This window comes from Sarcophilus harrisii, chromosome 1, assembly GCF_902635505.1.
Source record: "Sarcophilus harrisii chromosome 1, mSarHar1.11, whole genome shotgun sequence".
In the NCBI taxonomy this organism is placed as follows: domain Eukaryota; kingdom Metazoa; phylum Chordata; class Mammalia; order Dasyuromorphia; family Dasyuridae; genus Sarcophilus; species Sarcophilus harrisii.
This window is the reverse complement of record NC_045426.1, coordinates 49,867,408-49,892,282: the sequence shown is the minus strand read 5'-3', so window position 1 is coordinate 49,892,282 and position 24,875 is coordinate 49,867,408. Positions and strand designations below refer to the sequence as shown.

General features: G+C 39.1%; 1 protein-coding gene across 1 annotated transcript; it reads left to right on the top strand.

Moving 5' to 3' along the window:
- Positions 1-104: 104 nt before the first annotated feature.
- On the top strand, positions 105-24,564 carry EMC3 (ER membrane protein complex subunit 3). The gene is made up of 8 exons (XM_031954984.1): positions 105-463; positions 10,420-10,477; positions 11,117-11,210; positions 11,693-11,797; positions 12,730-12,811; positions 13,465-13,544; positions 22,569-22,651; positions 23,366-24,564. Exons 1-8 carry the CDS (start codon positions 309-311, stop codon positions 23,492-23,494), a joined length of 786 nt encoding a protein of 261 aa, XP_031810844.1. The 5' UTR covers positions 105-308; the 3' UTR covers positions 23,495-24,564.
- Positions 24,565-24,875: the final 311 nt, after the last annotated feature.

Sequence of the window (24,875 nt, the reverse complement as noted above, 5' to 3'; positions counted from 1 at the left end):
CGGGCCTTCCGCCGCTGGGTGACGCCATCGGAGGGCGCCGTCACCGCCGGAAGGGGCGGGCCTTCCGCCGCTGGGTGACGCCATCGGAGGGCGCCGTCACCGCGGGCCGGACGCCGTCACCGCGGGCCGGACGCCGCTCGGGGCACGCTCGGGCCGGGCGGAGGTGCTAGCGGCGGGCGGGCGGGCGGAGGGAGCTGGGCTACCGAGCAGTCCGAGCCCAGGTGGCGGGCGCTCGCCCTCGCGGCCCCTGCGGGGAAGAAGGCTGAGAAGCGGCCGCAGGCCCCGGCGGACGTCCCTCCCCAGCCACGATGGCGGAGCCCGAGCTGCTGCTGGACTCGAACATCCGCCTCTGGGTGGTCCTGCCCATCGTGTTCATCACCTTCTTCGTGGGCATGATCCGCCACTACGTGTCCATCCTACTGCAGAGCGACAAGAAGCTCACCCAGGAGCAGGTGTCCGACAGGTGAGGGGCCCGGCCAACTCTCCCTCCCCCCGCCGCCCCTCCCCCGCCGCCCCTCCCCCGCCTCTCCTCCCCCGGAGAAGGCTGAGGCAAGGAGTAGGCGCCTGCTGAATACCGCCCCGCCCCCCGCCGAGCTCCGCCTCTAAAACAGAAAAGACCTACTTTAGCATGAAACTGCTACCGTGTAAAAGCCAGTGGTGAGCACAAAACTCTCCAAGCGCGCTGCAGAATGAATAAACATTGCTTGTCCTGAAGCATCTCGGTCTCAGACGTAGAAAGGACTAACACAAATGTCAGCCCTAAAACACAGAGCTGAGAGAGAGGGACCTCCAGAAGGGTTAGACGAAGTGGGTCAGGGAATGTCTGAAGACGGAGAAAGCGCTTCTGGCCAGAGATCAAGGAAGAAGTCATAGAAAAGGCGAAACTGGAGGCGTTTCGTTCTTTCTCCTAATCATCCCAAGCGTCCTCCTTTCCTTCCTCTCCTCCCCCCCACCTTTAAGTTCAGGTAGAGTTTCCCCGGGCTTGTCTGTATCGTGTTTTTATTTATTTCGTTAAACATTTCCCAGTTACATTTTAATCCGTGGGCGGCCCACTTGGTCTTTGATGTCTCCGAACACCTTCATTTTGTAGTTGTCAAAATGAAGAAGTGGAAAAAGTAGGTAGGAAAACTCAAAATAGACTTCTTTTTTTTAATTTTTATTTAATAGCCTTTTATTTACAGGTTATATACATGGGTAATTTTACAGCATTGCCAATTGCCAAACCTCTTGTTCCAATTTTTCACCTCTTACCCCCCCCACCCCCTCCCCTAGATGGCAGGGTGACCAGTAGATGTTAAATATATTAAAATATAAATTAGATGCACAATAAGTATACAAGACCAAAACATTATTTTGCTGTACAAAAAGAATCAGACTCTGAAATATTGTACAATTAGCTTGTGAAGGAAATCAGAAATGCAGGTGGGCATAAATATAGGGATTGGGAATTCAATGTAATGGTTTTTAGTCATCTCCCAGAGTTCTTTTTCTGGGTATAGCTAGTTCAGTTCATTACTGCTCCATTGGAAATGATTTGGTTGATCTCGTTGCTGAGGATGGCCTGGTCCATCAGAACTGGTCATCATATAGTATTGTTGTTGAAGTATATAATGATCTCCTGGTCCTGCTCATTTCACTCAGCATCAGTTCGTGTAAGTCTCTCCAGGCCTTTCTGAAATCATCCTGTTGGTCATTTCTTACAGAACAGTAATATTCCATAATTTTCATATACCACAATTTATTCAGCCATTCTCCAACTGATGGACATCCATTCAGTTTCCAGTTTCTAGCCACTACAAAAAGGGCTGCCACAAACATTCGTGCACATACAGGTCCCTTTCCCTTCTTTATAATCTCTTTGGGATATAAGCCCAGCAGTAACACTGCTGAATCAAAGGGTACACACAGATTGATAACTTAGAAAATAGACTTCTGTTGACCTTCTGGCCACCGAGTTAGGCCTCAGATCACCACCAGAAGGCTGGCTGAACCGACCTCCATGTTCAGCTCAACATAAATCCAAGAGAAAAGAACTTTGGTGAAAAGTAAAGCGGTGTGATACAGTAGAAAGAACCCCAGACTTGGAGTCTGGAGAGCTGGCTCAGCCCTGGGTAAATGATTTAACTTCCTTGAGCGTTCATTGCTTTATTTTTTGCATTTAAATATTAAGAACCAGCTATTCACAATGCCTGGCTTAAGTGAGCAAAGGTAACAAATAATTGTTAAATTGCTGTTTATTTGAAAAAAAGGTTTGAGTATTTGAGATGCATTACCTGACGGGATTGTTGTGGGAAAATTCTTTGTGAATTTTAAGACAAAATAGAGGGTGGTGGAGGGCAAGCCAGAGTGATTCATTGAATAGAGTCAGGAAGACCCGAGTTCAGATACAGCCTCAAAACTGTTAATTGTGTGATCCTGAGGAAGTCACATAACTTCTATTTGCCTTTTATCCACTGAGGGAAAAGAGGAGTCCAATAATAGGGTCACCAAGGATCAGACACGTTGAAGAACATAACATATCTATGTCATTCTATAATCTGCCTAGAATTCAGCGTATGACCTTGTAAAAGGTGCTTAAATCACGACTTCTGTGAGTATAAATTTCAACATCTATAAGAGACGGGTTTGATGAGATGATATCAAACATTGCTCTAACTCACATTTTTTGACCCTGTGGTTTCTGAAGCAACTCAGAAGCCAGTAGGTTGGGATCACTATCTTATCTACTTACATGCCATTGCCAGAAATAGCAGTTCCATTAGGAACATGAAGTTAAAATAGTTTCAGGTGGTTGGGTGTCGGTTGAACTGGTTCTGAAAGGAAGCTCTGAATTGTAACTACTTCCTGATAAAACCTAGGTAATTAAGAGAGAGCAATTAATTTAAGCAAGGAGCTTGTATTCCTTAACTTATAGGGGTATTATAGCCAGGATGTTTCACTTTTTGTTGTTACTGTTAGGTTTCCCATTAAGACATTCTAGACTCTTTTCGCTCAGTGACTTGTAAATGTAGGAGAAGGGGAAGAAGAAGATAGTGTTAAGAAATCCTTCCATCAATTACCCTTTGTCAGATTTGTTATTGTCTCATCCCTATTGACTCATGCCAGGCCCCGAGAAGATATTGAAATCCACAGCATACTAATTCCAATGTCTAGTTGTAGCCCACAGAGGTTCATATTTACCAAAAAGTGTGAACGGGACAGGGAGAAGAGATTCAAGCAAAGAATTTGACAAACATTTATTAGACTTGTATGCTAAGCTCTTCTCTGGGTACTAGGGATTCAAAGATGAAAACAAACCCGTTTTTGTCCTCAGGGAGCTTATGGTTAGAGGAAAGAAGAAAGCATACTACTTATATGTAAATGCAAAATAATTTCAAAAGAGAAAATACTAACAACTGGAAGGAATCAAGACAGGTAACACTTGAACTGTCTCTCAATAGAAACTAGGATTCTATGAAGAGAATTGAGAAAGAAGTGTATTACAGGTTCTCATTTCTCTGTCACTGAGGCAGGAGATGTCATATGTTTGGGCAACTGCTAATAGATCAGTTTCACTGGAATGGAGAGTGAAAGGATATAATGTGAAATAAAATTGAAAAAATAAGTAAGTGGGTAGCCTTAAGGAAGGCTTGAAAGGTCATGAGTATTTTTAGTTTGTTCTAGAGGCAAAAGAAAGTTATTTGAGATTTTTGACTAGAGGAATGACATAGTCAAATCTGTGTTTTAGAGATATTAATTGGATATTTGTATGGAAGATGAATCCAAAATAGGAGGGACTGACTTGGGGGAGGAAGATAAATTAGGAGGTTCTTGGAATTGTCCCAGCAAGAAGTAATGCTTGAGCTGATTTAGGATTGAAGCTGTGTGACTAGATGCAAGCAACTTTTTATAATCAACAAGACTGTCAACTATTTGGATGTGTTTAGTAATGGAAAAGGGAAAATCAAGAATGACTGAAAGCTTCTGAAGCTGAGTAAAAAGAAAGATAGTAGTGCTATCCTCAGAAACAGGGAAGTTCTCGAAGTGATGGATTTGTATTGGAGATTGTTTTGGGGAAAGTGGCGCAAAGAGGGTTTGGGAACAGAAACGGCAACAGTTATATTTTTTCATTCAGTTGGAATAATTAGCTTTAATTAGTTACATTGCTAAGAAGACATTTTTGTTTAGGATATTACAAAAAAAAAAGATTGGCCTGCAATTGGTTGGGGAGTAGTTAAGATTCTGTCTTGTTCTAAGTTTGATGAAAAGTTTCCAAAAAATTGTGCAATTTTAAAAATAAGATGTATTGTGCCCATAGCTCCAAGATCATGAGAGTTTATTTTTAGTCCATGTTGAAGAATGTTTTTGTGTCTCTTACTCTCTGTGCTATTAAAAAAAATACTTTTTTTCCAATTAATGTCTTTTTATGGCCATTTGAATGCCATAGCCTTGAGTCCTTTAGATATGAACTTTTTGAAAATGTTCAGCTTAATTCTGGGGAGTGATGACTTTATTTATGATAGGCCATGAGAGACAGAGAGAAATTTCATTACCACTAAGAATATGATAATTTTCTATTTAGAATTTTAAAAATGTATTTCTCATTTGTATGTCTCCCTACGAGCTCAGCAGTACTTATGTAACCAGTATTAATGGAATCATAAAATGTATTGTTGTTTGTTCTTAACTGCTTTTACTATACATTTTTTTCTTTTTTGAGTTGTCCATATGTTCCTCTTAATGGTCTGGTCTTGTATTGAAGTCAACATTTCATTGATTTAAATTCTAAATGAATAAGAGGCTGTCAAGCCATTTTTACTAAAATAAACAGAGAGAGAATGAGAGAGCTACAGAGCAAGGAGTTTAAGATCATAGAATTAGATCTGAAAAAGCCCTGAGAAGTCATTGTAATTCAGTCCCAGTAAGTTAAGGAGAGTTTGATTAGATCTTAAAGAGAAAAGGGGAAGAAAAAAAAGTGATTTGGGGATATATGGGAAGGTTCTGAGAGGTGGAATAAAGGAGATTTTTAAAAATTTCCTAGTTTGTGCATGGAATCAGGTACTGACCTAATTCAAGTAGCAACCAAACCACTTTGGATAGCATGTTGTTCTATAGTATGTATAGCCAGAAATAGAGACTTGAATTACCATCAAACAAGATAAGCATAAGAAATAGAGAGGTTCATAAACATTCTTGTAAAAAAGAAAAAAAAGCACAAAGAAAATGACTGGTCCAGAAGGATTTACTTAGACTGGCTGATGCTGTAAAAAAAATTTTTATGGAGATGCACAAAAGAGACATTTCAAATGAAAGAATGATTAGAAAACTCCCCAGGGAATTTTTCTGTTTGCTGGGCAAAAAGAGACAGTCTTAAGCCAACTCTTTCCAACATGATTAAACAAGAACAAAAAGAAAAAAAGCTGGGAAACAGGAAGTACTTTTGCCAATTGTTGGTGTCCAGGGAAAAACAGAAATCTTAAAGTACATTTGTACCGGAAAGAAGGAGAGGACTTGGAAGAGAATGAGTAGCCAAATCTGCTTTGTTAAAGTTATTACTCAACCACCACCTCTACCAGTGATTTATTAGATTAGGTTTGAGTTTCAAGAAGGACCGTGCAACATTCTCAATTTAGGGCCATTTGTACCTGACTATACTTGGTGAAAAGAAAAGTCTCTCTTCCCACCCATAACGCAAGTTTAGGTGTTATTGCCAAAAGCACTGTTGCTGCAATGAATCTGAGTCAACTGGTCCTTGTGGCATAGGAGACAAAGTTGTCTAACAGAAAGAAACATTTACAGGTTAACCTGGATTGAGGAAAATGATAGATTTATAAATACATTTTTGCTTGTTTTTTTACTCATGGAAGTTCTACATCTTCTAGAATTGTTAGGGAATCCCTAATATGTATCCAGAAAACAACAGTTGTTGTTTAAAAAAAAAGTTATAGGACATACATTCTCCAAAACTTGTCATAGCTGAGGTCTCCTGTTATCATGAAAATTCTGTTGTATTGTGATAAATTTAAATGATATGATGGGGTGGAGGAGAGGGGAGATACTGTATGTTCATACTTCTGATCCCGTGTATGTGCATTAACTCTTCTACTTCTTCATGCCTTCTGTAGCTTTACTTTAACTTGCCATTCTGCAAAAATTCAAGCATTATACAGAATTTTATCCTTGGTGCTGAGATATCAAGATTAACAAGTTTCTAGAATGCAAGGAGGCTTATTTGATACCTTTTCTCTTCCCCCATGACCACCACTTCTATGACCTGTTTCCTTTCCAGTTTATTTTAATTTCCAAGGTGACATTAAACATCTGTGGTTCTAGATTGCAGAACCACAAAGTTCTGCAAAAGTTAATCTTTGAAAATTAATTTGTATTAGCCCATGTGAATAGTATTCTAAATATTTAAATTAAGGAAAAGCAGTAGCTTCAATGCCGCAAATTAGGATTTGTCTTTAAATGGATTGAATATAAATAACTGAAGAAGTTAAATATTTTGATCTTCATGTTACTAATTTTTGAACCTTTTGTGTATGTGTGTGTCCAGCATTATTAAAGATAAAAAAAAAAAAAAAAAAAGGCTTTTGGGCCTTGAGATTACCATCTGGCTAGGGAGACCAGACTTACAGATGTGAAATAATTAGAGAGCAATTAAGTGCTAAACTGCCTTGTGCCGATTGGAAGTGCAATAAGAGTTCAGAGAAGGGAAGGATCATTGTGAGCCAGGGTAATCGAAAAAACTTGATGGAGAAGTTTGAGGAGGGTAGAATGTTGGAAGGAGGAGGAGTAGCTTTGGGACTAGTAGGAGAGGAAGCTAGGTTTCTAGGCAGTGAAAATAGCCCAAGCAAAAGAAGGCACAGAGACACAAGGATTGTGTACAGGGGCCAGGAAGAACAGCCTGAAGAACCTAGCAGGAGGAGTCTTTTGTGGGCTATCTGATGAATGAGAAGAGAAAGAAGAATCCAAAAGGCTTTTCAGAAAAAGAAATGAGTAGACTTTGATGATCAAATCAATATTAAGGAATGGGTAAAACTCCCAGGTCTTTACCTAACCTAGGAGGCTGGCCCAGTAATGGTCTCATAGGTGGAAACAACATGGAGAGAGATTATAGGCAAAGAAGGGCAGAGGGCCGAAAAGATCAGCTTACTAACAGTAAGACCTCATGGTTCTATAGTACTTTAAAATGTGTAAAGCACTTCATATCCAGTATCTCATTTGAGCTTCAAAATCACTCTGAAGTAGGTATTTTGGGACCTGTCTTATAATTGAACAATGCAATTAAGTGACTCCCAGGCCAGGGTCACAGAGCACGCAGGTGGTAGAGGCTGGCACTAAGCTGGCTCTTTCCAACTCTCTTCCCCTCTGCTGAGCATCTGCTATACAAATGGATAAATGAAATTTATCCATTTATTAAGTACTTCCTTTGTGTGAAACACTATGCTAAGCCCCAGACACACAGATAGAAAAGCCAAGCAGTCCCAGCTCAAAGAATGATTTTGCTTCAAGTCAGATGGAAAGGCGTCCTGGTCTTAGGGAGATGGTAGAAAAGCAGATAGTACTGCAGCTTTTAAAGTGTCGTTTCCATTAACAAGACAGGGCCAAGGACTTTGGTGATAAGAACTTTGTAGCTGGGCTTGCTGAGGAGACAGCCATTTGCAGTCTTGGTGGGCGAAGTTGCCAGGTTGCCTCTTTGTCAAACTCTGGCATTGAAAATTAGGCTAAAAAGAATCCTGATTTGGGGAAGAAAGGTGCTATTTCTGAGGCTTTTGGGCTTGCTAGCTGTTGGTGAAAGCTGGCATCTACCCTCATGACAGTTCTTCAAGGATTGAGCTGGAAATAGGTTTGGTAGTAATGGGAGACAGATTGGGGAGGACAGTTAGTGGACAGGGTGTTTCTTGTACTCTTAGGCTTAACATCCCATATTATATTCTGTGGAGTAGTAGTCAATGTTATGGTTTGGTTTGATCTTTCTAGTATATGTGTGAAGAGCATTTTGCTATAGGTTATAGAGGAAGTATGAGAAATAAGTAGACCCTATATCTGTAAGAAGTGTTCATTTTAGTTGAAACAATTTGTGAATAAAGACCGTTTAATATTTTTAAAAATAGAATAAGGTTTCAGTGACAATGCAAATCACAGTTTTGTATTTTTTCATTGTCTTCAAGTGTTCCCAGCAAGAAGATTTCTTGTTCTGGCCAGTAAACTCCTCTCACTCAGACATGTGATCCCTAATCTGGGCTTTTCTCTTTGGTACATGTCATGTGACTTTGAACCTGCCAGAGCTTGTTCTTCGCTGGCATAGCCTTTGAGAAGCAAGGGTCAGCCATTATCAAAACTACTAGCACAGTTGTCTCTTCCAAGTACTTTGATGCTGGAATTGCATATGATATACTATTTGTGATGTAGAGCCACAGGAAAGCTGTCACAGAACTTGAGATTTGCAAATGGTTGAGACCATAAATAAATAGATTTAGAGGATGGAAGGAGATATTTTTGGAATGGAAAGGTCAAGTAGGTAATAATGAACTAACCCATCACAGAGGTGTAAGCAATTGTTTGTAGAAGGGACTTGGAAGACCACCTGAAGCAGAGGTGAAAGGACTTAAGCAGGCTATAGATAGCTTTCTAATGATTTGTGTCTTTTAGACACTTGGAGTTTTGATACTTTCACTGCTTAAATGGGGGTTCTGATTAATTGAGATTTTATTTTCCTTTGATTGCATTTTAGAAACCCTGCAAAACATAGTTAGAATCTAACTGTTGAGATTCCATTATGTTTTGGCTCTTGCATCTTGCTGATGACAGCTGTTCTTTGTAATAACACTACTCTTGGTATTTTTTCTTGTAGGATATTATATGTCCTTATTTACATACTGTGAGATATTGAAAAATACCAGACTTCTCTCTCTCTCTCTCTTTTTTAAATAATAACTTTTTATTTTCAAAATACATGCAAAGATAGTTTTCAACATTCACCTTTACAAAACCTTATGTTCCAAATTTTTCTTCCTCCCTCCCTTCCCCCTACCCTCTCCACTAGACAACAAGTAATCCAATATATAGCTTAAACATGAGATTCTTCTAACTATATTTCCACATTTATTGTGCTGCACAAGAAATATTAGATCAAAAAGAAAAAAAAATGAGAAAGAACAGCAAAAAAGATGCAAATACTATGTTGTGATCCACATTCAGTACCTATAGTCCTCTCTCAGGATGCAAATGCTTTCTCCATCGTGAGTTTATTGGAATTGGCCTGACTCACTTCATTGTTGAAAAGAGCCACTTCATCACAGTTGATTAAAAATCTTGTGTTGTACAACTGCTGTGTACCATGTTCTCTTGGTTCTGCTTACTTCACTCAGCATCAGTTCCTGTAGGTCTTTCTAGGCCTCTCTGAAATCACCCTACTGATCATTTCTTATAGAACAATAATATTCCATAACATTCCCCAGCCTCATGGGCATCCACTCAATTTCCAGTTCCTTGCCACTACAAAAAGGGCCACTACAAAGATTTTTGCATATGTGGGTCCTTTTCCCTTTTTTATGATCTCTTTGGGGTACAGGTTCATTAGAGACACTGTTAGATCAAAGGATATGTATGCACAATTTGATAGGCTTCTCCTAATAGGAAAAATAGATCCTGTTGGAATTTCCATGTGTGGCTTGCCATAATAGTATATTTTTGCAGCAAGGAAAAGCTCTTAAGTTCCGTAGGCATTTCTCCATAAGGCTGTTTGAAAACCTTCCCCACCATATTCTGAGCAGTGACTAACTCTACTTTCCATTTAGGGGGAAAAAAATTCTCTTCCCTTCTTCCCTCCATTCTAATCCCCCTCCCTCCATTTAAATGGAATAGAAAACTTGTGGAAAGGTCTGAATTTGACTTGCTTAGAAATCTTAATTAGTAATATAACAACCTAGGAATGAGCAGTGGGAAGGTAATCCCTTCCACTTTGAAAAACGATGTTGCTATAGTTTGTTAGATTAAATATGTAATAGTATTGATTTTATATCAAAGTCTATATTTTGATATTTCCCTGGGGACAGCAAGGCAGAATAGTGGATAAAGTGTTAGCCTGGAATCAGAAAGACCTGAGTTCAAATTTGACCTCAGCTATTTACTGGCCATATGACCATGGCAAGTCATTAACCTGTGTTTACCTCGGTTTCCTCAACTATAAAATAAGAATAAAAAAATCTACCTTGTAGGATTGTTATGAGGATCAGATACAATGTTTGTGAAGCACTTAGCACAGTGCCTGGCACAGAGGTACTCTAGAAATGCTTATTCCTTTCCCTTCCCTCCCCTGCATATTTCATTGCCCAGTGAGACCTAGATTGTATTTGGAAGGATTTTACAGAAAAATTTATAGTCTTTTCCAGTATTTCATCCTAACAATTTCATTGTCTTTTTTTTTTTTCCTAGTCAAGTCTTAATTCGAAGTAGAGTCCTCAGGGAAAATGGAAAATACATTCCCAAACAGGTACTAAATCATTTTTTGTTGGCATGTCTCTGAGTAGACTGATTTGTAGCTAATGGTTGTAAGTGTCTGAATGTTTTATGAGGACAGAGTAGATGGTTTCCAGAAAGATACTGAGCCCTGTCCTCCTGCTGTTTGCACTGTCTTTCTTAGGAAACTCATTTTAAAATGGGATTTTCCGGATAGCAGCTTCATTGCTGAGTATTGTGAACATCCCAAGATCAGCACACTCTTAAAAAAAAAAAATGTGTTCACTATCATTTATTTATTGTTAATTATTGGTTTTTAACATCACCTTTATTTCCAATTTTGTTTCCAATTTCATAATTTCCTTTATTTCCTCATTGCCAATTCAGAAAGATAAATCCTTTGATAATAAATTAAGAAAAAGGAAAGGCAAGGTAGGTCAGCAATATTAACTATCACATTAGCTAAGTCTTAACATTATATGTGGTGTTCCCTACTCGTAGTCCCATTACCTCTGGAAAAAGTGAGGGAGGTCAATATTCTTGGACATTTTGGTGAAGAGTTACCAAAATATATAGCATATAATCATAGTCATCATGAATAAAACCTTTTTAGAGCATATCTATATTCAGTAATTTTGTGTCTTTGAGTTTTTTTAATGTGTTTTGTTTTTAGTCTTTCTTGACAAGAAAGTATTATTTCAACAACCCTGAAGATGGATTTTTCAAAAAAACAAAGAGGAAGGTAGTACCTCCATCTCCCATGACAGGTATTTTATTAGCTTTCTCTCACTTTAAATAAATGGTGGGAGGCAAAGAGTTTTGAAATTCTGAAAGAGTATTAGAGAATTTATTGTTGGAAAAGACTGACCAACTTTGATTCAGTTAGTCTTTACTTGATGAGAGGAAACTCAGTTCTTATCAAGGCATCCTCTTTCATTCTTCTGCTGCTTTGATTGCTAGAAATTGTCCAGTGGGTCTATTATTTTCAATTTATTAAATATCTGTTAAGTCTTACTGCTCTAGGAATAGAATAAACTGAACAGATATTTAAAGAATAGAATAAGTGATCTTGTGCTAACTGCCTTTTACTGTATTCATTTCTTGAATCAAAGATAAGCAATTATTTATAACCTTTGTAATAATATCTTATATAAGGTATTAGTTAATGTCAAATACTCATTTAGAAAACAATCAAGAATTCCCTGGGAGAAGAAGACATTAGTGATCAGTCTGTTTATTTAATTCTTAGATCCCACCATGCTCACAGACATGATGAAAGGAAATGTAACAAATGTACTACCTATGATTCTTATTGGTGGATGGATCAACATGACTTTCTCAGGATTTGTCACAAGTAAGTAAGTGAGTGTCCATCATAGGATGCTATGTGAATTGATTGTTACCCCCTTTTAGTTCTTTGGATTAAGTTCATTGGGGAGGACTTTAGCTGTCATCTAGTTCACTCCCTCATTTTACAGATAAGGAAACTGAGTCCCAGAGACGGGAAGTGACTTAATCAATACCTGGCAAGTAGTACGTAGCATAGATGGGATTGGAATACAGAATTTCTTAACCCATAGCTAGTGTTCTTGTCACTGTACCACCTTACCTTTTTCCATGTTTGAAAAATGTAAATGCAGGTCCTAGGACAGGTGAAGGTCCATGTAATCTGTTCATCGATAGATTTTAATAATGTTTTTCAAGACCATCTTTTAAAACTACAGCACTTTTATTAGTTCACCTTAGACCAATACCTCATTTATGATGTAGAAGCCAGTTTAGCTTTATTCTCTTTGTGACTGTCTTCTCAACAGGGATTCAAACCAAATGAAATATCTGTTTGGTTCAAAGAATATTTTGGTGTTCCAGGCCAATAGAAAATATGTAAGTTTGTTTCTGGTTTAAACTAGTTCACTATTTAAAAAATAACTATTCTCAGTTCTGTTTTCACACACAAAAAATATAGGTTCAGTTTTCAAATTCAACAGATTAGTGAAATTCATTTTAGTCTTTGGTTCACAGTTGTAATCATAGGCCCTGTTGCCAAAGGGAGATAATAACTATTCTTAAGAGAACCTGATTTAGTTGAATGATGTTTTAATCTGCTAGAAATAGTTACCAAAAGCTTTTAAAAATGCATTTTCACAAAGAAATTTATGTGTTGAATATTTTTTACATATCCTCCAGGAGAAGATTGTGCACATTAACAGCTAAACCTTTCTAAAAATACAATAGCAGAAAACAGTTGTGAAGTTTTGGTGAGCTTTTTTCCTTCTTTTTTTACAGCCAAGGTCCCATTTCCTCTGACTCTTCGATTTAAACCCATGTTACAGCAAGGAATTGAATTGCTCACTTTAGACGCATCCTGGTAAGAACATTCTTTTACTAAACTATGAATTTATTGTGGTAAGGGAAAAGGGATTCTTTCAGTCTTTCAGTGTTGGATCATCTTAAAGTTCGCATAGTGCTTTTAAAGATTTCATAACATTATATGATAATCCTTCTTCACTTCTAGCAAGGTACACAAGGAATTGTTGTACCTGTGACATGAGGGGCGGAGGAGATAACAATGGCCATCCTACTACTAAACTCTCAAAGGTAGCACAATGCAGGAAGAGAAGGTATAGTGTCAGCCTTCTGAATCAGAAAAAAAGTCTTAGATGTTATATCAGTAATGTTGGGGAAACCCTCCTTTACCAAAAATTTCTACTCTCTTATTTATGGCCTAAGATGCCCCCATTATCACTTATTTCTTTGGCTTACATCTTTTCTCCTGTTAAAATGCAAATAACTAATTGCCTACAATGAGTAACTATTTGCAAAGCTACTTTTTTTTTGTACAGTGACTTCTTTAATTTTGTTTGCTAATGAATATGTCTATAAAAGCTGTCAAAATCTTAGCCCTTCCTCCTTTATTAGAACAATTTAAATTGGAAACAGTTTCATCAATCTAATTTACCTTGAGAATTGGGAACATAATTCTTTTTATAGTATCTTCAAAGTTTTATCCTGTCTTGCTAGGGTAAGTTCTGCATCATGGTACTTCCTCAATGTGTTTGGACTCCGAAGCATTTATTCCCTGATTCTGGGCCAAGACAATGGTGAGTACCATTTCTCTAGATGAATACCCTTTGACTCTGTTCGTAGAAATGATAGTCTTCCATATCAGGACAAAAGAGCTATGTGCATTTTCTCATGTGACAGCATAGCCACATAATACATCCTCTACACTACCAACTAATTTTTCTGATTTGTTCTTCAATCACCAAGTAAGACATAAGAGAGGCATTGCATTCAATGTTTAGGGATAAGTTAATACTCTGAATTTAGGCACATTAATATATAATAATTTAGGCACAATAATATCAGAAAGTAATTAGCACTTAGAAGTCTTTTTTGTGATATTTTGTTGGATCCGTGTTTCCATAATGTCTACAGTCCTTCCAGTGTGACAAATCCGAGTCTATCCTTTCCTTATCTTATGTGTCCTATATCAAGGATCTTTCTGCTCAACACCTCTCGAGAATTCATGTTATGGATGTCTGATTTATCACTTCCAAAAGCATCATTATTGATAAACTCTAGACCAAGGGTCCTCAAACTTTTCAAATAGAGGGCCAGTTCACTGTTCCTCAGACCGTTGGAGGGCCAGACTAGAGTAAAAACAAAAACTATGAATTCCTATGTACGCTGCATATATCTTATTTTGAAGTGAAGAAACAAAACGGGAATGATATTTAAATGAAGTAAAGTTAAATCAACAAACTTAGCAGTATTTCAATGGAAACTATGGGCCTGCTTTTGGCTAATGAGATGGTCAATGTCTGGTTCCATATTTGTCACTGCTAGTTGTAACAAGTGATGCAAGTGTGCATCCGTTAGTCTTGATCTGGTTGGAGATTTCATATGTTTCATTCTAGAAAAAGTCTGTTCACAGATATAAGTGCTGCCAAAGATGGTTCCTGAGATGAGGATATGTCTCAGAGGGGAGAGATGCATAGAAATTATGAAGGCTGCTTGACTTGAATGTGTCTTTCAGAGAGTCACAATTCTGAAGTTCAGCCAGTTCCATTTGGTAAATTGTATCCACATTTTCAATGTCAATAGAAAATGAGTTGCGGAAAGGCTGTATGTCCTGTTCATGGCAATGAAGCTCTTTAAATCTAAATTGGAACTCCTTTTGCAATTTTTCCAGTAAATCCACACATGTTATGTTTGGGAATGCAATCAGTGGTTTTTCTGCTAACAGATTTTGAGTTGTGGGGAAATGGCAGAAGTTTTCCTCCTTCACTTGTTTGATAAGGAGGCCTAATTTTATTTCAAATGCTTTGACATGTGATTGCATATCACAGATGAGCTTCCCCTTTCCTTGAAGTTGCATATTGAAATTGTTGAGTAGCTCTGTTATATCAGTCAGAAAGGCAAGGTGCCATTTCCATTCTGCATCATTGAGCTCTGGTACTTTGTTTTTTGAAAACAGAAAAGTTGTAATCTGTGGAGTAAGTCATAGAAACGTTTCAAAACTCTCCCTCAACTCAGCCATTGGACTTCTGTATGATATAGAACATCTTCATACTCAACATTTAGTAAGCTCAGACAGAAATTCCTGAAATTGTCTGTGATTTAGTGCATTAGCTCTAATGAAGTTAACACAAGATATCACAATTTTCATAACAGAGTCCACTTCAGTGATTTACTATACACACTTCTTGGTGGATGAGGCAGTGTATGGCTATTGGATGACAATGGTTATGTTTGTCCATCCCTTGGTTAATGCGAGCAATTACTCTTTTCTTAGACCCCACATGCTAGGAGTAGCCAGTTGTCACGCTGGCTAGTTTAGTCCAGTCTAGCTCCAAACCATTCATAGTTTGGCAAACCTTTTCATAGATATCCTCTCCTGTAGTTGTTCCTTTGATGCAGTGCAGCAAGCTCTTCTATGACTTCAAAATAATCATTCATCCCATGGATAAAGATTAAAAGTTGTGCAGAATCATGAACATCATTACTTTCGTCGAGTGCCAAGGAAAAATATGAAATTTTTTTTATGGAGTTTTGCAAATGCTGATGCAGATTGTCTCCCATTTCTTCAATCCTCCATGTAATTGTAGGTCCTGCAAGACTCACTATACTAAATAAATCGGCCTTCTCTGGACACATCTCTTTGGCAAACAGAAAGAAGGCATTCTTTAACAAATTCTCCCTCCATGAATGGTCTGCCAGTGTGTGCTATTAGCTTGGCCACTTGAAAACTTCCTTGCAATGATGAAATATTTAGCTGCTTCTGCTTCACAGAAGTATTTTGCTGAGTTGTCAATGTATTTTTCAGTTTTAATATTTTATCTTTTCTCACTTCTCCAACCAAACAATCATATTTATCTTTATGTTGAGTTTCATAGTGTCGACACAAATTATATTCTTTGAACATAAACACTATATTCTGGCATATCAGACATACAGCTCTTTCCTTGTACTGCATGAAAAAGTAATCATAAGTCCACTGTTCTTTGAATATCCTACACTCTGAGTCAATTTTTTTTTCTTGACATCATTATTTCCTAGGGCTTCCAAATTGCTATTAGTAAAATATCAATATATATATATACATACAGTGCTACAAAAACAATATACCAGCAATAACTTTGCCCACACAGAGGCATACAGACTGCAATGCCCAACTTACTCCAAGCTGCCTCTGCGCTGTGATGCCTCCGTTTCTCGCACTCTCTCTCCCGTTCTTCACGCTCCCGCTTCCAACCTTCACTGCTGCAGTGAATTCCCCCTGCAGCAGCCGTGACATGCACAGCATGCACTGTACATCCCCCACACCTGTCTGTTGTGGTGGCTGCCGTTACTGTACAAGGCCGCGGGCTGTCAGTTCTCCGTCTTCTGCATCTCTCTCCCTTCCTCACACCACACACCCCAACCTGGGAACTCACCTCACCTCAGTATCGCCTCACACTCTGTCTCCGCCGCCTCAGCCCAGTGCCGGAACTGTACATTGCTAATGCAAGTTTAGGTTGAACGTCACTTCCGGTCTGGTTTTGCCATAACCCAGCAGACCGCATAACTGTCCTCAGATGCCGCATCTGGACTGCAGGCTGTAGTTTGAGGACCCCTGTTCTAGACCATTTGTACTGGCGAATTTTCCCAATGTCCTTGGGTCACTTGTACTTGTGATTTTTTCGAGATCATGATATTCCAAGATTTGAAACCATACTTAGCACTGGAGAACTATGGAGGACTTTTATATTAAAAAGATGGCTTTTGATGTTGAGAGTAGCATGGGATCATGGAAAGTATTACAGTTTCTCAAATGCAGTCTAACCTTCTCTGTTCATCCTTGCCAGTGGTCCAGCCCACTGTCTTACTAAATCCTGCCCAGAATACTTCAGTTACCTTTGTCAGATTATATGTCTCAATCTGATATGTATTTTTCATCCACTTAGCTTTTCCTTTGTGGGTGGATCTCATCAAAGAAGTCATATTTTGACCTTTGTGTAATGACCGTGCTAGCACCCAGGACACCCCAGAATCAGCTGGAGTCAGGATAAGCAAAAGTCCTTAGTCTTTATTCTTGGTCTTTAGATGCAGGATTGAACAGGATGGAAGCAGAATCTGCATGACCACCTTCTCCCTCGTCTACCGCCAAAGTGTGACTCTGGCTAGTCTTACTCCACTCCCTAATCCCTCCTACAATCCTCTGTATACACCAATCATTGAGCCAGCACAAGATAGTGGGAAGGACCATTTTCCAAGCATATGCCCATAGAGTATTGTCCAATCGGTAATTAGCCTTAAGTACTCGGTTGTCCATCCTCAGTGCATCGACTCAATAGTTTCAGCCCTCTACACCTTTGAGATTTAATATGTCAGTGCACTTGCTCTCTGCAAATTTGAGCAATCTGAAACTTTCATATATATATATATATATATATATATATGTGAAGACCGACTTAGCATCCTGGATACCTTAGAATCAGCTGGAGTCAGAATAAGCAAAAGTCCTTAGTCTTTATTCTTGATCTTTAGGGGTAGAAGTGAACAGGATGGATGCAGGACCTTCCTTCTCTTTCTCTACTGCCAAAGTGACCCTGGCTTGTCTTACTCCACCCTCTAATCCTTCCCACAATTCTCTGTACACACCAAAAGATTGAACCAGCATAGAATAGTGGGAAGGGCCATTTCCCAAGCATATGCTAATAGAGTATTGTCCAATCGGTAGTTAACCTTAAGTGCTCGGTTGTCCATCCTCGGTGCATCAACTCAGAGTTTCAGCCCTTTACACACACACACACACACACACACACACACAACCTTTTTTTTTTTTTGGCTGAGGCCATTGGGCTTAAAGTGATTTGCCCAGGATTACACACAGCTAGGAAGTATTAAGTGTCTGAGGCTAGAATTGAACTCAGGTCCTCCTGACTTCAGGGCTGGTGCTCTATGCACTGTGCCACCTAGCTGCCCTTGAAACCTTCACTCTTTAAGGAATCATTCCACTGGACTCTTGCATATATCTTTTTCTGTGATAGGGGTAAACAGTTTTAGCACCTTGTTGGAAAAGAGCCTTTAAGGTGTCATTTTGCTCTGCAGAATCAAAAGCTTTTTATTTTAATCAGATAGTAAATTCAGTGGGATTCTAGATTTTCTTCCTCTTTGTCATTAGCATGAATATGTAATCTGCTGTAGAGACATCTGCAAAAGCTTGCCTTTTTTTTCTTTTGGTTTTCATCAAAGAGAACAAGATGATTCTAGACTATTCTAACAAGATTTTACAGAAGAAAAAGGAGGCATATGAGTCTGTTGTTATTAATGTCTTCTGAGTTCATGATCTTTTGCATCCTTGAATCCTCCTTCCTCAAGATCTTGAAAATCAGTCCCTGTATATCTTTTCCAATACAAGATTTCCCTTATACTTTATTTACTTGAGTCCATTAAGTTTTCCCAGCTTCATGTTTTTGAATGTCCTTTTTATTTCTTTATATTTGAGTTATTCACACAATAAACCTACAGCCATCCAAATGGCATAACCCCATAAGCGGAAGTCAATGGGAAATTGTTCTATAGCCAATACCTTTAGTTTTTATAAAAGTCCAAATTAGGAAATGTAGAGATAGTGTGTATTTGGTAAGGGCTGTCAAAGATGTACCTTAAACATGCCTGTACCTGAAGAAGCTAAGGAAAAGGAAAGAATGCTGGAGAAGAGAAGCTGGAAAATGGGGGGGAAAGGGAGAGAGGAATCCAGAAGACACCAGCAAGCAGGCAGCTTTCCTGCTATGTTGCTAAATTTATGCTCGCCGCATTCACCCAGAGTAGCACTTTTTGTATCTCTGGAACATATCAAGGGCATAAACAGGAATATATCCATGCACCAGTGACGTTTGTCTCTTCTCTGTTAAGACTCCCAAAAGGCAGTTGCCCAGGTTCTCTGTGGAGTGCTCCCCAGTGAAGTAGGTCAGAGCATTCCTGTCCCTGGGCTTTCTTCTCAGTACCTATTGAAAAGACAAAAAGATCAGTATGAACATGTGGGCCTTTCTTGAAAAGTGGCAATTAGACATGGCGGGGGCTGAGAGAAGGTAGCGATAGATGCTTTTTTAAGGGTCACCTTTGGTGATGAGGATTGTGGCCTTCACTAAAAGGATAGCACAGATGGAGGAAATGACAAAAGATATTCTTCCTTTGTACTCCACCAGTTGAGAAGAGGAGACAAAGACAAGATGGCTGAAGTGAGACTTGATGTTTTTGATGACATTGGTCTGTAAACATTGGGAGAACGAAGTCTGTGCTTCTTCTACCCTCAATGCCTGTCCCATACGTAGTAGGCATTCACTAAGTAATGGATGAAACTGAGATTAATTTGTTTTATTCAACAGTACTTTATTTTTCCAAATAAGATCAATCCAATATAGATTAAACATGTCCATTTCTTCTCAACATATTACCACATTTGTGATGCTGCACAAGAACAATAAGATAAAAAGTGAAAGGAAAAAAATAAGGGGAAAAAGCCAGCAAGCAAACAAACAATAACAACCAAAAAAGGTGAAAACAATATACTTTGATCCATATTAAGTCAACATAGTTCTCTTTCTGAATGTAGATGGTTCTTTCCATCATAAGTCTGTTGAAATTGTCTTTAATCACCTTATTGTTGAAAAGAGCCAAATTCATCACAGTTGATTATCATATCTTGTTGTTGCTATGTACAATGTTCAGAGTTGTCTTAATTTGCATTTCTCTAATCAATATATATTTAGAATATTTTTCATATGATTAGAAATGACTAATTTCTTCATCTGAAAATTGTTCATATTCTGACCATTTCATCAATTGGAGATGAAATAAGTTTTTAAATGCTATTTAGGAGTCAAATGACACTGATTAAAAAAAACACAGGAAGAATTGACTTTGTGAAAAGATGAGAAGGGGTAAAAAACTGCTTTAGCCTTTAATTCAAGCATTTATTTGGCAGAAAACCCATACTGTTATATTACCTGGAAGGGTGGTGTGAGCTATACTCCATTTTCTTGAAAAAGGTAGACAAACAAGTACCTCAGAGCATTGTGCTTTGTGGCCAGTCAAACAAATTCTAGGGTTAATTTTGAGCTCTGTGTGTTTACAGTCCAAAGTTCCACATCTCTGACTTGGATAGAACATATAATACATGTTTTTAATCATGACTCTACAATAGTTAAATCTTGGTCTTTTTCACTACAGTAAGGAAATAAATTGGGTGGGGGGGAAAGGAGAAATTCTTTGAGTTAAAGGGAAAAAAAAATATAAGCAGTTAAAATATTAATTATCTTTCAGTTACCAAAAAAAATATCATTCCTTCAACATGTCTAATTAACCAAAGGAACAAATTACATTTCTTCCAGTAGTGGGAGTGAGGACAGGAAGACAATTTGTTCCATTTGGGATGTGTTGAATTGGGGTTGCTGATACGTTATGTGGCTGATGTGTGGAAGGCAGTTGAAAATATGGGACTGAAGTTTAGGAGATAGCTTCAGAGGTTATTTATACAGAGAAGATATTTAAGCCTATGAGGAAAAGGAGATGAGGAGGGAGAATGTAGAATAAAAGGAAGAGGAGATAATTTGACTCAGAACCTTGGGGAGCAGGAGATAAAGCGTGATCCCATAAAGGTGACAGAATCGCCAGGAGAAAGGAGTCTCAGGAAGACAGATATAGAGCTGGAGTAGATTCCCTCTTCCAGATAGGGAAGCTGTGGGAGGCATCTTTTAGGAAGAGATTTTTAAATTAAAGCGTAAGGCATATTTCTTTTCAAGAGGATACAAATGTAACCAGAAAACATTTTTTATCAAAAAAAATTTTGTTTTCTTTTTCCTAGCCAAGCTACCATGTCCCATGCCTCCATTTCCTGCCCTAGTTATCTAGTCTTTACTAAAAGATCTCTAATGAGGGGGAACCTCACTACTTCCAGAGGGAGCTGACCCATTACAATTCTCAACAGCGTTTTTTAGTTTTTCTCTCCTTTACCACTCTGCTGGCCATTTTCAGATCTAGGGCCATGCTTTCTCTCTGTTCCCTCATCTGACACTCTCTTCTCTTTCTGTTTTCTTGCCTAATCTCTGGCTCTTTTTCACACATTCCACCCTGAGACATCTGACTGGGGTTGGAACTCAGCCTGCAGCTGTTCCTTTGCTGATTTGTGTATAACTTAATAAAGAATTGTTTGGACCTCTCTTTTAAAAAAAATGCATTGGGGGCAGAAAGGGGATACTGATTGTAGCTCCTCAGATTGTATTCTAATATTTTTTAAAGTCTTTTTCTCCTAACAGATTGTAGGCCCTGGTGCTAAGTCTACAAGTTCCTATATTTAATCAAATACATAGGGCCTCCTAAAGGAATTTAAATGGTGCTGATTGAACTTGTTCAGATCAAGGAGTAAAATCCTATATAGGCACATGAGAAGTTAGAGCCATTATTATAATTGTTGAAGATCATTAAAGTGATCCAGTCATGGGAGTTCTAAGAGGTGACCACTTCTCTGAGTAGCTGGGGTTAGAGTGTGATGTAGGTCATGGGAGTTCTGAAGTCTAGATGTGTGAAGGAATACAAACATGTATATTGAAGCCTCCAAAAGTGAGAGCAGGACTAGAAATGAGGGCCAGAAAATTACATCCACAAGGACATGAGCCTAGTAATATAGATGGATGTGATGAACATTAAAGGAGAAGTTGCTTAGGGGGCGGGGGCTTCTAGTGGTAGTAAGAAGAGCAGAAAGCCGGGAACATGGGCAAGGAGAAGCATCCTCTTTCTGGCCCCATGCATTGGAACAGAGGAGAAAGAACACTCACACTGGTAAGAGGGGAGGTCAGAAATGAGGCATTTTCTGGAAGAACCAGATTTCTTTGAGCTCTAGAAGAAGGAGTGAATATGAATCGAGATCTAAAAGGAAGAGGATTTTGTCACATTGAGAGCCAGGAGTCTCAGAAAGTAGAGAAAGATAGAGAGCCAAGTTGCGTTTTAAAGTGATGATCCTATGAGCAGAAATATCAGGGGAGAAGGTGTACAGCTGTACCAGTGGCAGCTGAATCCCAGGCATTAGAGAGCTTTAAGTTGGTTTGTCGACCTGAGCTTAGAGGGTTTGATGATCCTCATGATTACTTTCCTTTCTGCAGCTTCTCTCTTAAATACCCAGGATCCTCAGGTTTGGAGAGTGGTAAGGAGGTCAGACCAGATCCCTGAGTCAGTAAATAGTTAGCAGTCAGGTGGATCCTCAGAACCCAACAGAACCGGCAGCCAGGTTCTAGGCTTTATCCTCAGATCTAAAGTGGGGTGTATGGAGAGCATGCATTCAGCTCCCTGGCAAGGGGACACTGAGTCAGCATGGAGATGCTGGCTCAGGGAATTTGTCTGTGATCCTATGAAGAGGGGTAGATGTCATTGACCTCTCTAGTTCCTCTGGCGCGCGCACACACACACACACACACATACACACATACACGTACGTTGGTCCTTCATGTTGAGTTAACATCTTGGATGCACTTTGAGATGGCTGTACTTCTATGAGCTGAAAGGGACTTCAAGCCCCAGAAAATTAGTGTGAGTACCCCAGCTCCCTGAGTTAGTCTTGTTTGTATTCATTGTAATTGCAGCTGCTGACCAGTCTCGAGTGATGCAGGAACAGATGACAGGAGCCGCAATGGCCATGCCAGCAGACACCAACAAAGCTTTTAAGGTAACCAGGAATTCCACTGGGGTGGGGGGAGAAAATGAGGCTTTGAAAGGTTTATTTTGTCTATTTATGGCCAAGTTTGATGCTAGGTAGAAAGTTCAGTTCATTCTGATACATTAAGCTTGGTTATGAATGAAATCTTCTAATTGACTACATCAAGTAAATGTAGAAGGTGAATTGTGTAGAGAAAAAAAATGAATTGCATTTTGTAGATATTTTGTGTAGAAGGGTAAAGGAAGACATCCTAAATTAACAAACTTGTTTAATTTTGTTTCTATTTGCAATAAAATCTCACCAATTGAGCCAGAGGACTGGCCAATATTGAAATCTAAAATTATCATTTTAAAGGATTTTTAATAACTTTCACACTGAGTGAGGTTCTGCAGAGCAGAACCTTCTTTAAGCAATGAATTATTCATTTGTAATCAATAAATGTAAGTATTTTAGCAGGACTATTTGCATAAAAGCTCTTAAAGAAATTTTTTTTTTTTTTTTTAAGCAAATCTGTCTTTCTCTGGTTTAATTTATGTCAAACTATTGAGGTCCTATATAATGAGGTTTATTATATATTTTGTAGGGCCAGTGCTCTTTCTCGACTATAACATAGTGTTCACAGAAGCTTCTGTACCATTTCAATAAAAAGGGTTTACCCTCCAGCTACCACCTTCCCAGTCCTGTTCTGCTTTCTCATAAAATTAGTGTGTTTTTTCCTCACAGACCGAGTGGGAAGCTTTGGAGCTCACTGACCATCAGTGGGCACTCGATGATGTTGAAGAAGAGCTGATGGCCCAGGATCTCCATTTTGAAGGCATGTTCAAAAAGGAGTTACAGACATCCCTCTTCTGAAGGTTGAGGGGGTGGTTAAGCCAGTACTGGCACACTATTGGGAGCTCAAACAAGTCCTAAGATTTTTTTTTTTTTGTTTGTATTTGAAAAGCTCAGAATAAAGAGGAGCATGGGCTGGACACCTAACTGGGACTTGTTCTTATCTGAACTTGTCTCCCTTTTTATGTCTGAAGTCACAAGAAGTAAAGCCTTCCACATGACTTGGAGAACTGTTTTAAAAAACAGTTTGTTTTCCAGCTCATGTCTCTGGTAATAGCAGTCAATAAGGGAAAGGAGGGGGAAGGTTACAAAGTGAGAGCATAAACAAAAGCAAGATTGAACCTTTTGCCAAAAAGGGGCCACTTCTCAATAAATAACATTAGGTGCAGCTGATCTTTATCTAGAGTCCAAAGAACTTTAAAGTCTTTTATTTCTGTCCTTCAACAACACATTTTATGGCCCGTTACAGTTTAAAAAGCTGTAGTTGGGTCAGGCATGCCTGATAGATATTATCCTTAGTTTCCCAGGGTAGATGCAGAGACTTGGTACTTTTGCCCAGTGTTGTGCAGCCACAACTGGGGGCCAGGCCTGCTGATCCTCACCCCCTTCAACCTGATCAGCAGCTTCCTGGGAGTATGTGGTGGGTAGCCCCACCTTCTCCCTCTACAAAGAAAGTTGTTGTCCATGCTGTTGGTTCCAGTACATTCTGAAGTGCCTTCTGAAACATCGAAGGCAAATTCAGGGATGATCAGTCTTCTCCTAGTGTTGAGTAGATTTTATTACAGTCCAACTTTTTGGTAACTTGTAATTTGTGCCCTCACCATCATTATTCTTAATTGAACCACTCCATTCCCTGAGGATTATTGTAAATAAATGGGAATACTGCTTGATGATAGTGATGTGGGCAGTTGCCAGTTTCATTTTATCCAAACACATGTTATGGGCTGAGCAGTGGTCATTTTACTTGGTTAAATGTAATAGAGGAAACAGTTTGTGTTGTTTTTACACTGTGGTAAACCTTTTCATGTAATGAGAGTTATAACTAATGAAAAAGCTTAACCATCTCTACAAATTAAACAGACTGAACTCATTTCTCTTTGATCTGTGAAATTATTCCCTCCCAGGCTTGTGCACGACTCCAAAGGAGTTTTGGTCTGGGCAGAGTTAACATTGCTAATTCTGGGATGGGATCTTGGAGCAAGAAGGACCCAGCCTGCTGGGACCCGGGGAGGCTCAGGTCGGCCTGGCTCCTTCCCACTGCACCACACCGCTTCTCTCTAGGACTGCAGGGTGGGGCTGGGCCAGTTGCCACCTCTCTGGGCCTTTGCCACATTGTTTCAGTAGACAAGCCAGATTGGAGACAGGGCAGTGTAATGGTAGAGTTCCGACTTGAGAGGTCTGG

Excerpts from the sequence above, each read along its gene's own strand:
- EMC3 (XM_031954984.1), top strand. The coding sequence starts at position 309 with ATGGCGGAGCCCGAGCTGCTGCTGGACTCGAACATCCGCCTCTGGGTG. Across the intron at positions 11,211-11,692 it reads ACCTCCATCTCCCATGACAG|ATCCCACCATGCTCACAGAC; the intron begins GTATTTTATTAG and ends TTTAATTCTTAG. Across the intron at positions 13,545-22,568 it reads GATTCTGGGCCAAGACAATG|CTGCTGACCAGTCTCGAGTG; the intron begins GTGAGTACCATT and ends TTGTAATTGCAG.